Here is a 12882-nt window from a genome sequence, read left to right as displayed (position 1 = left end):
ATCTTGGATTTTGAGTTTTGTCGTTCGGCGTTCCCGTATCGTCCCCGTACCTCTTTGCCGTATCGATGCTACATAATTTAGGTTAACATAAGAAATCCCAAATTCCTTTCCGTCATATTTCATTAAGATCATTGAACCAAACAGACCCTAAGAGTTTGTTCCATGCCCATTTAGGAAGCAGGGGCTCATTCTATATTGATAAGCGATTGGTAACAGAACAAGAGGGGTTTGAGTCGAGTCTGTAAAGTCATGTAAACCAAGACATCAGAGGTTGAGCCCACCATTGCCCAAATTCCATTTGAATAGGGATTCCACAATGCTTTTCCTTTTAGCAAGAGAGACATGTAGGTCTTAAATTCTTCCCTCGTAGGTAGTTTTTTAGCTATGGAGGATATGAGACACTTACCATATTGACATATAGGGGAGGACAATTTATTCTTCATACACAGTTTAACAATGTATTTGGTAATTAAGTAAAAGTGTAAGACACCGAAAACATAAAATAACCCCAGAAAAACAATAAAAGTCAGAAATACAAATTATTAAACCTGAGAACCTGACATCATATATCTTATGACTTGATGATAGCAATATATCAAAAATAACCATCCAGTTGTTGTGCAACTATGATCCAATGTCCACCTCTTTTAATAACAGCCAACAGAACCTAAAATCACACAATAAACAATCTACAAAGATGATTCGAAGAAAGAAAAACAAAAAAGAATTTGACAGTCAGGGATTTCACGACACTTACAATCTGAAGAATCTGGAGTCACAATATGTAGCTTACTACCGTAAGTGTCTATCATAAACTCAAAATTGACCTACGATGGGAACAAAACTCATGCAAGCAAAAGACCAGGAATAAAATCAAGAAGCACCGAGAAACACGTTGTTCAAATTCTCAAACTTGTAAGCCTGAAAGATATTAAAAAACAGATAACCGGACCTCAATACTTCAACAGAAAAAGCACACAAACCCCTACTCCAAGTAAAAGAGAAACAGATTTGAGAGATCCGAACATACAAAAGCACACAAAAGATCAAGGTAGATGAAAATGACAAAGCAGAGGCTCAAGAACTATAGACGATGAAACTACCCGCATGACGACGTGAGTATAAAGCACGCTACCCCGCATCTCCTAATTTGAAAAGCACAAGGTGATAACTGATAACGTGACAAAAGGCAAACAAGCGACAAAAGACAGTGAAAACCAATCAGGCATTGAAATAATAAAATAGACCAAAAGAACCCCAGAATACAAAATATTGAACCTGACATCATAAATTCCCTCGTTAATGATAACAAGATACTACCAAAATATTGAACTCCAGGCAGCCTATATTAACGGACCTATAAGGCAAATTAGATTACCAGTAAGTCAGTAACATAACTATTAGATTAGGCCAAGAAGTAAATAAAATTTGATAGAATAACAAAAAAAGAAAGTAGTAGAAGAAGAACCTGAAATAGATATATACGTATATTTTTAATGAAATATATAGAAAAAGAAAGAATGTTGGCTGTTGACGTAAAACCCTCCCAGTTTCTTGTTCAAATCATCGACATCGCAATCGAAATCGAAATCAGCATCGAAAAAGTTAACCGGACCAAGCAGAAATCAAATTAAAGAACCATTCATGACAATACTATTATAAGTTTTCATCAAACGAATGACGGTTTTGCGGAGAGTTAGGGTTTTGATTTTCTGATAGGGGCTAAGGCGAGTTTTTGATGCGAAACATTGGATTTTATATATAGGTTTTGGATGTCGGTTTCACGCATTTGCGTTAGTAAAACGCTGACATGTAAAGTCAATTAGTCAAACTATATTAAAGAGGGTTTCGCCGACTCAACTTTGTTACTAATACATAACTAGGTTTTTTACCCGCACGATATGCGAATAAAAATAAACATGAACTAATATATAATAATACATTAAAGCATATAAATTTTTTGAAAAATATAATGATGTATAAAGCACATAAAATTTAACAACCCAATTACTTTTCATATTAAAAGTCGAAAAGAATTTGAAGATGAAATCAAAAACCAACTTTTAAAAAAAAGTATCACAATGGTGTGATGTGTCGACACAATTATGTAATCTATATATGAAACTAATGTTGGTTTTTAGGAAACAAAATCAATTTTATTAATTTCATAATTTTATTTTTTACATACCAATATATATTTAATATTTTTTATTGGATAAATAAATAAATATTGTGGAAAATTATAGAGATGACACATATGATAAAATCTTATGTGGCAAATTTTAAAAATAGTTTTAAATTAAAAAGGGTTTTAAAAAGCTAAGATTCCTATTGTTTTAATATTTATATAGATTTTTTTAATGTTATTTTTATAATTAAACCCGTACGGGTAAAAAAAATTTAGTTATGATAATCATTAGCTAAAATATTAATATAACTAGATTATTTTCCCGTGTGATACGCGATATATTTATAATAATATAACGGTTATAAATAAAACATGTTGGAATATAATAATATTATTATTTTGGAAGTTTTTTTTTTACCGAAGATGTTTAGTAATAATATATGTATGTTATTTTTTTTTTTTTTGTATAATGGTGTAAATTTAAATTGCTCACCTCCCTTTAGTATCTGGTATTCGACCACCCTCTGTTTTAAATAAACTGAAAAAAAACGGAATTGAACATTTTATGAGGCAATGTTGTTGAGTCCAAAATTGACATTTAAAAGCTGTATATTATCTGTCGATAAAAATGATATAAATATTCAACAATAGTTTCTATTATATATGGTTCGCAGAATATATATTAGTTATAATTTTGTATAGTGACAATGAAAAAATATATACTGATAAAAACATATTTATCTAATGTAATAATATAACTATCAGAAAACATATATATTAACCCGTGTATTGATAATAAATAAAACATATTAATTTTATACAACAAATATCAAATTACTAACTTTAAACTACTCCTTTTAAAATCTATTTGATAAACAAAATAACACTTACGTTAATATTTACATTACGATAGCCGGGGTCACTTAATATTACCCAATTCATCCCAAAATAAGTGTTTATAGTAAAAATACGCACACTAACAGAAATATATGATCATTGTTACATATTTATGTGCAAGAAAGATCAAAGGTGTTATAGATTATAGAAAATATTATTATATAATTAACTAAACATTTCTATCATTGGGCCATGTGAAAGAAACAAATAACATATCGAAATAAACCTCTAACTTTTTTTGAGGCGAGGGGGCTCTCAACAACAATAAACATATCAAAATCTGGTTAAGATAACGTATGCTAGACCTCTCGACATTCACAAGTGATTTACAAAAAATGAATACATATAATTTCCGAATATATAAAAGAGAAACCTTAATTCATAATTGGAGAAGTATGAACCCTTAGATGAAGTTCAACTTTTAATTAGAGTCATTAGATCAAATGATGATGTTATATATCATATTTAACTTTTTTAAATTTAATTTATTTTAGTAAATTATTATTATTTACTTATTTAAGTTTGTAGATATTAATAATTAATGTTTTTAATGATATAATTTTGAAAACTAAAATTTTTTATATTTTACATCATTTTTATTTTTACAATAATATTTTCCCTTTTAATGTAATACATATTATATATTTTTGTATAGGATTTTTATCACATAATGAATAAAATTTGGTTATAAAGATTTTGGTATAAGACTTTTATCATATAACGCCTTTATTAAATCAATGTTTTGGACTAAGAAACGAATATAGAGTCTGTAGTAAGTTATCAAAGTTATATATTAGAAAAATAATTGTATGAAAATTACAATAATATTATGCATAATTTTAACTTAAATCAACACAACATGCGATATATAGATTGATAATTAAGTTGCTTAGTAATTTTAGTGTATAACTAAGTTGTTCGAGCAAAATGTTAAAGCACAAGTACAATGACAATGCAGACATTCCGGATGAATGAAAGACATCCAAATTAGAAACCAAAACCTTACTTAGCAAGACCTCTAATAGATGATGTATCCATTTTTCAACTGTGTAGTCACTGTTAACCAGAATCCAAATGACCACTAATGTAACTTCATTTTTTTAGTGGTTTAATTTTTACCTGGCTAAATATTTATATTATAAAAATAAACATGTCGTTTATATAACACACCTATAATCATCTTTAATAAAAGTAAGATGTCAATTTGGTAACGATATGATTTGGTAACAATATATTTAATTATTAAAAGAATAAACAAATAAGTATGTATATGTAATGTCAAAGGAATGCCACATTCAAATTAAAAAGTTATGTTTCTCGGCCTACGTTAATTCCAAAAACAAACAATATTAATCGGATTAAATCAAATAATTGAATAATAAATGTATTAGTTATTATTAAAATATATGTGTAACGAGTATGTTTTGACTAATCATATAATGTGAAAGTATTAATATTGTCATTTAATAAAGATGAAATAATTTAATTTGATCTAGTGGTTTTAAATCAAAGTTAAAGCTCATCCAAGAGTTCTTGTTTGTTTAAGATTGAATTTAGAACTTTGTTATATATATATTGGTAGATAATTAAGGAAATATTTTTATATGGAAATTAATAATAACTTTTTATATAGATGACAAAAGTTTTAACTTTGTGAGTTCAATATTACCGAAACAAAATTAACTCAAAAAATAAGGTAAAATAAGTTTTTCTAAAGTTCATACGATCAAAATAATATTTTCATTAACATTAACACTTTCAGAAACTTAACTAACATTAGTTTCAAAACATAGAAATTTAAATATTTTAAAATATTATGACTAAACATTTTTGCTATCTATATCAAAAACTTAACTATATTAATTTTGAAACATAATTAAAATATAGAATATTTTAAAAGATCATGACTAAATTAATTTTGAAACATATATCTGAAAAAAATATTATGACAGCGTTTTGCAATCTATATCCAAATTTAACTTATATTAATTTTAAAACATATTTAATGTATTAATTTTTTTTAAAAGTTGACGATTAACCTTTGCAATATATCTATATACATATCTAGATTTACTTGTATGGTATTTTTAAGTATCTATATCTTCTAAGTAACAAAGTATATTTTAGATCTTATTAATGATGATTAGGATATGAGTTTTATTAATGATGACTAGGATATGAGTTGAATATAAATTGAGAAAGATAATTGAAAATATATAAAAAAATGACACGTATGAAAAATCCTTAGTTGTCATGATAAGAGGATAGCCACATAGGATTTGGACTATCCTCTCTTAGTTATAGATAGATTGAGATTTATTTTAAGCCAATAAAATTTATAATAGTACACCCCCTTTTTAACACCTATAAACGATTGATGAGATGTAACCAGATTTGATAATATGTGGTCATCGATTTTTAAAATATTTGTTGCAAGTTTTGTAGAAATTAATGTTTCATCGTTGAAAAATATTTGTAAGACGAAGTTATGTTCTACTAGCATAGGAGCTGACAAGTGTAATACGAGTATGTTTTTTGATGACATGTATATTTTCCAAAAACGCCCTTTCGAATAAACTAATTAAACTAAATATAACATTTCAAGTATTTGAGTACCATTTCCGTTTACTTTGACCTATTCAACCAATTTGATCTGTTTCAGTTTTACTTGAAAAGTTTTTAGCTTATTCCTTTGACCAAAACACATCTCGAATTGAACTGTTTCCATAGAAATGCTACACCATTGTATCGATAGTGTCCTTCAGTCCTTGTTATGTTCTACGTTATATAAACTAGAGTCTGGAGATTTCAGCATACAAATTTAATGATTTCAACAAATGGGATTAGGCTGAATTTATATTCAATAACAAGAACAAGTTCCTATATCCAATTTCCCTACTTCTATATGTTTATGGTTGTTCACGGCTGAACTGTGTCCAGGAGCCCCTGGAAAAAGAGACTGTTGACTGCACTGAGTGCGGATCTTCTGCCTACCCAAGTTCAGTATGTCTTTGGGTGAGTTTGACCATCCATAAAGGATTTTGCTAATGTAGGTTGTATTACTGAAGTGAACCTCAGCAGTTGGCTGAGGATGAAATGTTTTAATCAAATTCTATCCAGTCTTATTACTGCAAAACGATAATTTGATCTTGCTACAAGGTAGACTTTCAATCACTGCTTCACTGTATGAGTCGAGCCTTTCCTGAAATTTGATTTTCGGGGTTGGTTGACTGGTATGTAAAGGAACCTATGTTTTTTCCCCTTTCACATACTTTGGTGTTTTGACTCTTGACTGCTATTCTTTGCACTGTCAAGTATGGAAATATAGGAATGGGACTAGAAGCATACAGATATGGTAATACTTCATGTTTTCTGTCGAACATGGAGCCATGCATTACAGCTTTAATCAACTTTTCTGTGAACTTCAAGTGGTTGTAGAAATAAGTAAAGAGGATTTGCATATTATACCTGAAAAATCTTTCATGCAACTAAAGCCAAAAGGATTTGCAACCTGCCAAAAGTTTCTTCAGTGCGATTTCAAGACACCCAAACATTTGTATCACTATTACATTATCTACTATATGCACTCATCAGGCCACCTGCTTTCAGATGAGATTTCCTCGCATTAACCCCGAAAGTATCCCAAATGGTTGGAGTGTGGGTTTGAGAATGTCACTGTGGATTCTCAAACTATATGCCCATATCAAGAATTAGAAAGAAAGATTAGACACAGGTAAGAAATTATTTTAACAGATTAACCTGTACAGAAGAGCTACGGGTAAGTGGTAACGGTTTGTAGCGCCAAGAAAACAGAAACATAGCAAATAGTTGTCCAGATCCATTATTTAATCATAATCAGAATTCAATGACGCGTAACTAGCAGAGTCTATCAAGCCTCAATGGTTTTGACAAGTATTGTGTATCAGATCAATCGACAGTGTTTTTGAACCATATGTGACAGCTACAACATGGAATATAAATGAAATTTTTAAAAGTAATTGACAACCATAGCTACAAAAAGTTGCACCTTTATAATAAATTCGACTACATAATTAGAAACAATGCATGTTCATACAAGCAGACTCTACAAATTGATTTGGAGCAAAATTTTGGTCCATCATTTATTTGAGAGACAGACTTTCTTTCCTTCTACAGTAAATGTTTCGCTGCCTTCAAGCTGCAACAACCAAAAATAATCAACAAACTTCACTTTGGAACTTACATAAAACAAAAAGAAATACTAATTCCATCCTAACAAAAAAAAGTCTTTTAACATCTAAGAGCATAGAAAGTCCTAGACAGCATGGACTACCAAAATTTCGTTCTAAGAAGCGGAACACAAACATTTTAGATATAAAAACGACAAAAAAATGTTTATGGGCGATCAGTGACCATTAAGGTCTTACCTTCTTTCGCAAGAATGCAAGAGCATCCTTTTTTGAAGAGAAGTCGGATAGAATGGAGCAATGTTCATCAACAAGACCTTTTAGTTGTTTAAGTTTCAATGATTTATCAGGTACCTGCAAAATAATATGATCATTAGCACAAATGAGAAAATTTAAACAAGCGATTATCTTTACCAAAAAAAATCACATGCCTGAGAAAGAAGCTTTTTGCACAACTTCTTTAGTTTCGGTTTTGATTCAACTTCCTTTTGTGTTTCAGATATGTCATCAAATTTCCTTTTTGCTGAAAGATGACAATCTTCATCCTCGGATCCTTCCTCGTCATCGCTAAAAGACGTTCTTTTCCCTTGAAAACGGACACCCGCTACTTTCCTTGGTTGCCCCTTGATCCCGAGTCCTTGTTTCCCAGAAGTTGCCTTGTCCTGCGATAAAATTCACGAGTACACAGTATCAATTCTACAAACAGCCATCCCCTGCTTTCACTAAAAAACTAGGTGTGACAAGATAGACGTGTCGACCAAGTCGGATAAAGGTCAAAATAGGATTGCATTGAGCAAGTAATCTTTTTTATGGGCCACAACAGTCCAAACCGAGTCAGTTTGGGTTGAACCGCAAACAATGTTTCATCACAGACAAGGTATAAATTTGTAACAGAAAAAGTTATAGCTGAAGTACATACTTGCACGAGATTATAAAGGTTCTCTTGATCATCCTCGTGAAATGCAGTCCTCTTATGAGGATCTTGAGTATCTCTTGTCACACTAGACTTCCTTCTTCTGGATTGAGCACCTAGAAAACCCCCGGAAATAAATCCGTATTTGTTACCCCACCAATCTGGGGAGATACCTTCTGCATCTTTAGCTGTTAAACAAAGTTAAGGCGCAGTTTTAGTTCCACAACAGTATGCAACAGACTCGAATTTGTGATGTCCAATAATTAACACAATACTCTATATCTATGTTATCAATTTCGGTGGTATACCGGTGGTATACCAGATTTCGGATGGTTGACACAATTTCGGTTTCATATACCGGTTCGTTTTCGTTTCTGGGAAAACCGGTGGTATTGACCGAAATTTGACCTTTTCTATTTTGGTATTTTCGGTGGTTTTACCTTTTTTTTTTGGGCCTAATTTAATAACATTCAGGTTCTTTTTTTCTTTTTTATGGCCCATTACCAATTAAACACGTGAGTAAAGAAACCCACCCAAATAAAACAACCTAAACCTAATCTCTTAACAAAAAAAAGCCAGATCAAATTTTACAATCAAGCAACAGAGTGAGTGAGTGACTGACAACCGCCGGGGCTTCAAGCATTCATGATTCTGCTTTTTCGTTTCATGTAGACATTGACATTCTATTTTCTGCTTTCAGAATTCTGTTTTCAGTTTTCTGTTTTCTGCTTTCAGAAATCTATTTTCAGTTTTCTGTTTTCAGAATTCTGTATTCTGTTTTCTGCTTTCTGAAGTATGTATTTCAGTAATTTGAATTCTGTTTTCAGCAATCTGAATATGTTTTCTGTTTTTCAGCAATCTGTTGTGTTTACAGCAATTTGTTTTCTGTTTCAGTGCTTCAGCACTTCCCGGTTTCATCTTTTTCTTATTATTTATGTATATACATCTATATATATATAATTATATATAATATAATATTAATAATATTAATTACCGGAATACCACCGAAATACCATCCGAAATACCGAAATTTCGTATACCGGTCCTTGAACGAAACACCGAAATACCAGTTCTTTTTTGACCCATACTGATGGTAGTTAGATAGAAATCATTGATAACTGAATTTAGACTATGAGTTTCCTCCATGATTAAAAGTGTTTTTAATTATTTGGTTAAAAACCGGGAAATGTCATCAAATTACATCTTCAATCAATTGTTGCATCTACTTTGGAAGGTGAGACTAAAAATAGGCTATGAATGACTATTACAAAAATAATCAGCAACAAAAACCACTTTGATGATGTTTCATGAATGACCAAGCACATATAAAATGACCAACAAGAAATCTGCCATAACAGAAAATATGCTAATTGTAATCAGCTGTAGTTGGAAAGATGTATGAGTCAGGCGTCAAAGGGGTAGAAACTAGAAACAGGGTAACGGTTAACGTTTATGTACATGTCAATATGGGCCAAGTCAGGTCAACCAAGTAACTTTTCTTCGACCAAACAAAAACTTAGGTAATTATCTGACTAAAAGGATTACAATTAATTACAGATACAGTAGCACTTAGAAAGAACACCCTTTCATTAAACGATTAACATTCCAAAAAAGTATACATTAAGCGACTTTCACCAATCTATTTAGCTTTTAGTTCAAAGGCTTTAGTTTATTTCTGTGACCCATTATAGATACTAGAATTGTGTCCACGCCATGCGTGGTGGTAGAACACTTTGAAATTGTTCAACGAGGATAGTCAGTTGGTGAGATGAAGGTGGCCTGCTCGTTTAACGTTTGTTGTTGGTGATGTTAATAAGGATGATACCAATGGGATGAAATGATTATATTTAATTAGTTTCCATTTTGTGGGCAAAATAGACAACTTGTTGCACCTAAAATTTTAGATTTTAAGGTAAAAGGCCAAATGTTTTACAACATAGTATAGATATAGATATAGAAAATTTAGCCCAAATTTACGTTTTTCCATATAAATAGGTTGAAATTGACTGCCCTACTCTCAAGTATGAAGTAATAGTTGAGTAAAAGGACAGCTACTTGAACCAAAAAAGTAGAACTCATTGGTTCACTGGTATCCCCTTCCCCTTCTAGCCTTAAAAAAGACAGATATTTCAATATCGTGCCCAAAATTCCATTGAATCAAACAGGTACTTTCTGTAACATGCTCAAGCTTAAACACTAAAATCATAATCCGTGAATATTATAAGTTACCCGTCTCATTAACAGTGTTTTCAGAAGCTTCTACCAACTCCAAATCTCCATTCTGATAACAAAAAGGTTCAGGCTCAGGTTCTGGGGTATCCTCGGTCTTCTTGACCTGCGAAATATCAATATGTTAAGCAAGTCCTTAGTTGTGTGTGTGTGTGTGTGAGAGAGAGAGAGAGAGAGAGTATTAAAGCAAGAAAACATACCAGGATTCCTTCAAGATCTTGAGCAGAGTAAGCACGGACATGCTTCCCTTTCTCTCTTCTCTTGTATCTAGTAATACACCCGGGAAAATCAACAATTAAAAAGTAAAACTTAATCACAAACTGTAAATTATATTTAGCTTGTCTAAGAACAGACCTTCCTTGGGGCCGGGTAGACTTGACAGTTGTTTTACTATCTTCTTTTTTTGGTGAATCTATCTCTAGGTCATCATCCTTTTCAACAACTGCAGATTGCTGTAATACATAGATGGATATATTTTGTTAATAGCCGTGATAAGCTGAAAGCAATAGTTTACAATAGGCATCTCCAGGTGATTGATATCATAAGTGAAGAGCTTACCACTTTCAGTTTTTTAAGAATGCTATCAAACTGTGTCGTGTCAAATGCCCATGCATTCGGCTTATCCAAACCAATACCTGCATTTAAGTTACAAGTAAACAAGGTACTTCAAATTGTGCTCAACTGAAGAACCAAGTTTAAGCTAGCAGCAGGGCTACCAGTGTGTAGTTGTCACGCCCTCAATCTCATAAACGATAATTTTGATACACATCTCAAAGAGAATCACAAATATATATAAGAACACCAAATGATTATAGCTTGTATTGTACACCCTCCACTCAAAAGAAAGAAAGAATAAAATAAAAAGCTTATCAATACCATACTTAAATTGCCGTGTGCTTGTTTTCATTTCATCATCTTTCATCCAACTAAAATGAGGTTCCACAAATTTAAGTAGATGCTCAAAGTGACAAGCAGGAAATTCTTTCAATTTATTCTAGTAGATAGTTTATTAATCCCCTCAATCTTGACTTCGATATATAAAAACTAAATGGAAACTGATAGAATCATAAAAAATTAAAAATGTCCTTACTACGTTCTTTTGACATATAATGCGAGTAAAATAAACACAGAAGTCCAACTATATGCTAATAAATGTCACCTGTGATAAAGTAAAAAAAAGTCAACATGGCGAAAAACAGATCGTGAGTTAGATTCACAACATGTGCAAGGTTCAATGAATAACTATGATGCCTGTTTGGTGGAAAGGGTACCAATATGGTGCCTTTCCGGTATAAAAAGTAAACGACTTTCCAAATCATTTCACTGAAGTTGTCAGAATGCGATAATTCCTATGCAAATTTCAAATACTAAGATTTTTGATGGAATTATGTATTCACATATATCTTTACAAAAAACATGTACTCAAATATTAAATGTTTTTCCTTTTGCAGATTTCCAATAACTATAGTTGCTATGTAACAAAACAAAAACAAGCTATATAACATCATCTAGTAATTCAATCATTAACTTAGAATCTACCAATCAAATACTTGAATAATCACGATAGTTTAAGCTGTAGAGTAGCAACAAACTTATAGTTTTGTCCCAATGTAGGCAACAATCCCAGAAAGGTACAATGCAGTCACTAAAAGTTCAAATTTCGATCCAATGTAGTCAATGCACTAACAAGCTACACGTTAACCGGTAACATTGAATTAGCTAGTTCTTGTACAAAGATGTTTCCAAAATAGCCATTATACTCAAAACATTTGGCTTAAAATAGTCATTATACATCCATATTATGTCCCACCATAGTCATAACAACATGTGTCAAGTCACTTTGACACATCCATAGCTAAAATGTTTCCGAAAAATGTGTTGCTAGGTATACATTATCCCATAATTAAAAAATCTTGAGATCCTAAATTGCAACTCGAGTGGATCGTCGCTAGATTGGACAAAGCTATATTTTTGTTCCTATTCTATAGCTAAAAAAACCCTTTCACAATCATATCAATTGTCTCATTTGCATCCATAACAACCCTTTTTCGATGAACTGACTAATCGATAATCTCGGATTAATTCATTAAACATAAAATAAAAGTTTAGCTAAAACTTAAACAATAATAATAAAAAGATAGAAAATTACCGACAGTATCTTGTTTGTTCTTAACCCTAACATGACCTTTGATCCCTTGTTTCTCCTTTCCAAGTCCTTCGCCTTCTTCCCATCCCTACAAAAGTACAAATATATATATATATATATATCTCAATTTTTTATTTTCATAATAATTGAAATTAATAATAATTGTTGATTATTATTCAAGATTTTGGTGTGAAAACAAGAAAACACAAACCATTTGTTTCATGAGACGAAAGGCGGCGGATTTCTTGGCGACACCAACGTAGCATAAAGGGGCTTCTGGAGCTGCCATGGCGGCTGTTGCTCCTCCGCCGTCAAGTGATGGTTGCTTTAGTTTCTTTTTTGCTTCTAACGACGGCCAACAACGAAAAGGGTTTTAGGGGTGGATTTTTTTCTAGTCTTAATA

The 12882-nt window shown here is 31.5% G+C and overlaps 1 protein-coding gene and 1 long non-coding RNA gene across 2 annotated transcripts; both read right to left on the bottom strand.

The window, feature by feature from the left end:
* Positions 1-410: 410 nt before the first annotated feature.
* Positions 411-1713, bottom strand: LOC122588279. Its single transcript, XR_006322160.1, has 5 exons — positions 1469-1713; positions 1279-1357; positions 1031-1171; positions 758-921; positions 411-667 (listed from the first exon to the last, which is right to left on the bottom strand). It is a non-coding gene; the product is annotated as an uncharacterized LOC122588279 (long non-coding RNA).
* A 5215-nt stretch (positions 1714-6928) lies between these two features.
* On the bottom strand, positions 6929-12856 carry LOC122584742 (G-patch domain-containing protein 1-like). The gene is made up of 10 exons (XM_043756796.1): positions 12691-12856; positions 12483-12567; positions 10892-10968; positions 10688-10785; positions 10534-10600; positions 10334-10439; positions 8111-8292; positions 7623-7853; positions 7432-7545; positions 6929-7202 (listed from the first exon to the last, which is right to left on the bottom strand). The coding sequence occupies exons 1-10, from the start codon at positions 12766-12768 to the stop codon at positions 7143-7145; spliced, it is 1098 nt and encodes a 365-aa protein (XP_043612731.1). The 5' UTR covers positions 12769-12856; the 3' UTR covers positions 6929-7142.
* Positions 12857-12882: the final 26 nt, after the last annotated feature.

Source organism: Erigeron canadensis, chromosome 1 (assembly GCF_010389155.1).
Source record: "Erigeron canadensis isolate Cc75 chromosome 1, C_canadensis_v1, whole genome shotgun sequence".
Lineage (NCBI taxonomy): Eukaryota > Viridiplantae > Streptophyta > Magnoliopsida > Asterales > Asteraceae > Erigeron > Erigeron canadensis.
This window is presented reverse-complemented; position numbering and strand designations above follow the sequence as displayed.

Excerpts from the sequence above, each read along its gene's own strand:
- LOC122584742 (XM_043756796.1), bottom strand. The coding sequence starts at position 12,768 with ATGGCAGCTCCAGAAGCCCCTTTATGCTACGTTGGTGTCGCCAAGAAA. Across the intron at positions 7,854-8,110 it reads ACCTTTATAATCTCGTGCAA|GACAAGGCAACTTCTGGGAA; the intron begins GTATGTACTTCA and ends ATTTTATCGCAG. Across the intron at positions 7,546-7,622 it reads GCAAAAAGCTTCTTTCTCAG|GTACCTGATAAATCATTGAA; the intron begins GCATGTGATTTT and ends ATTATTTTGCAG.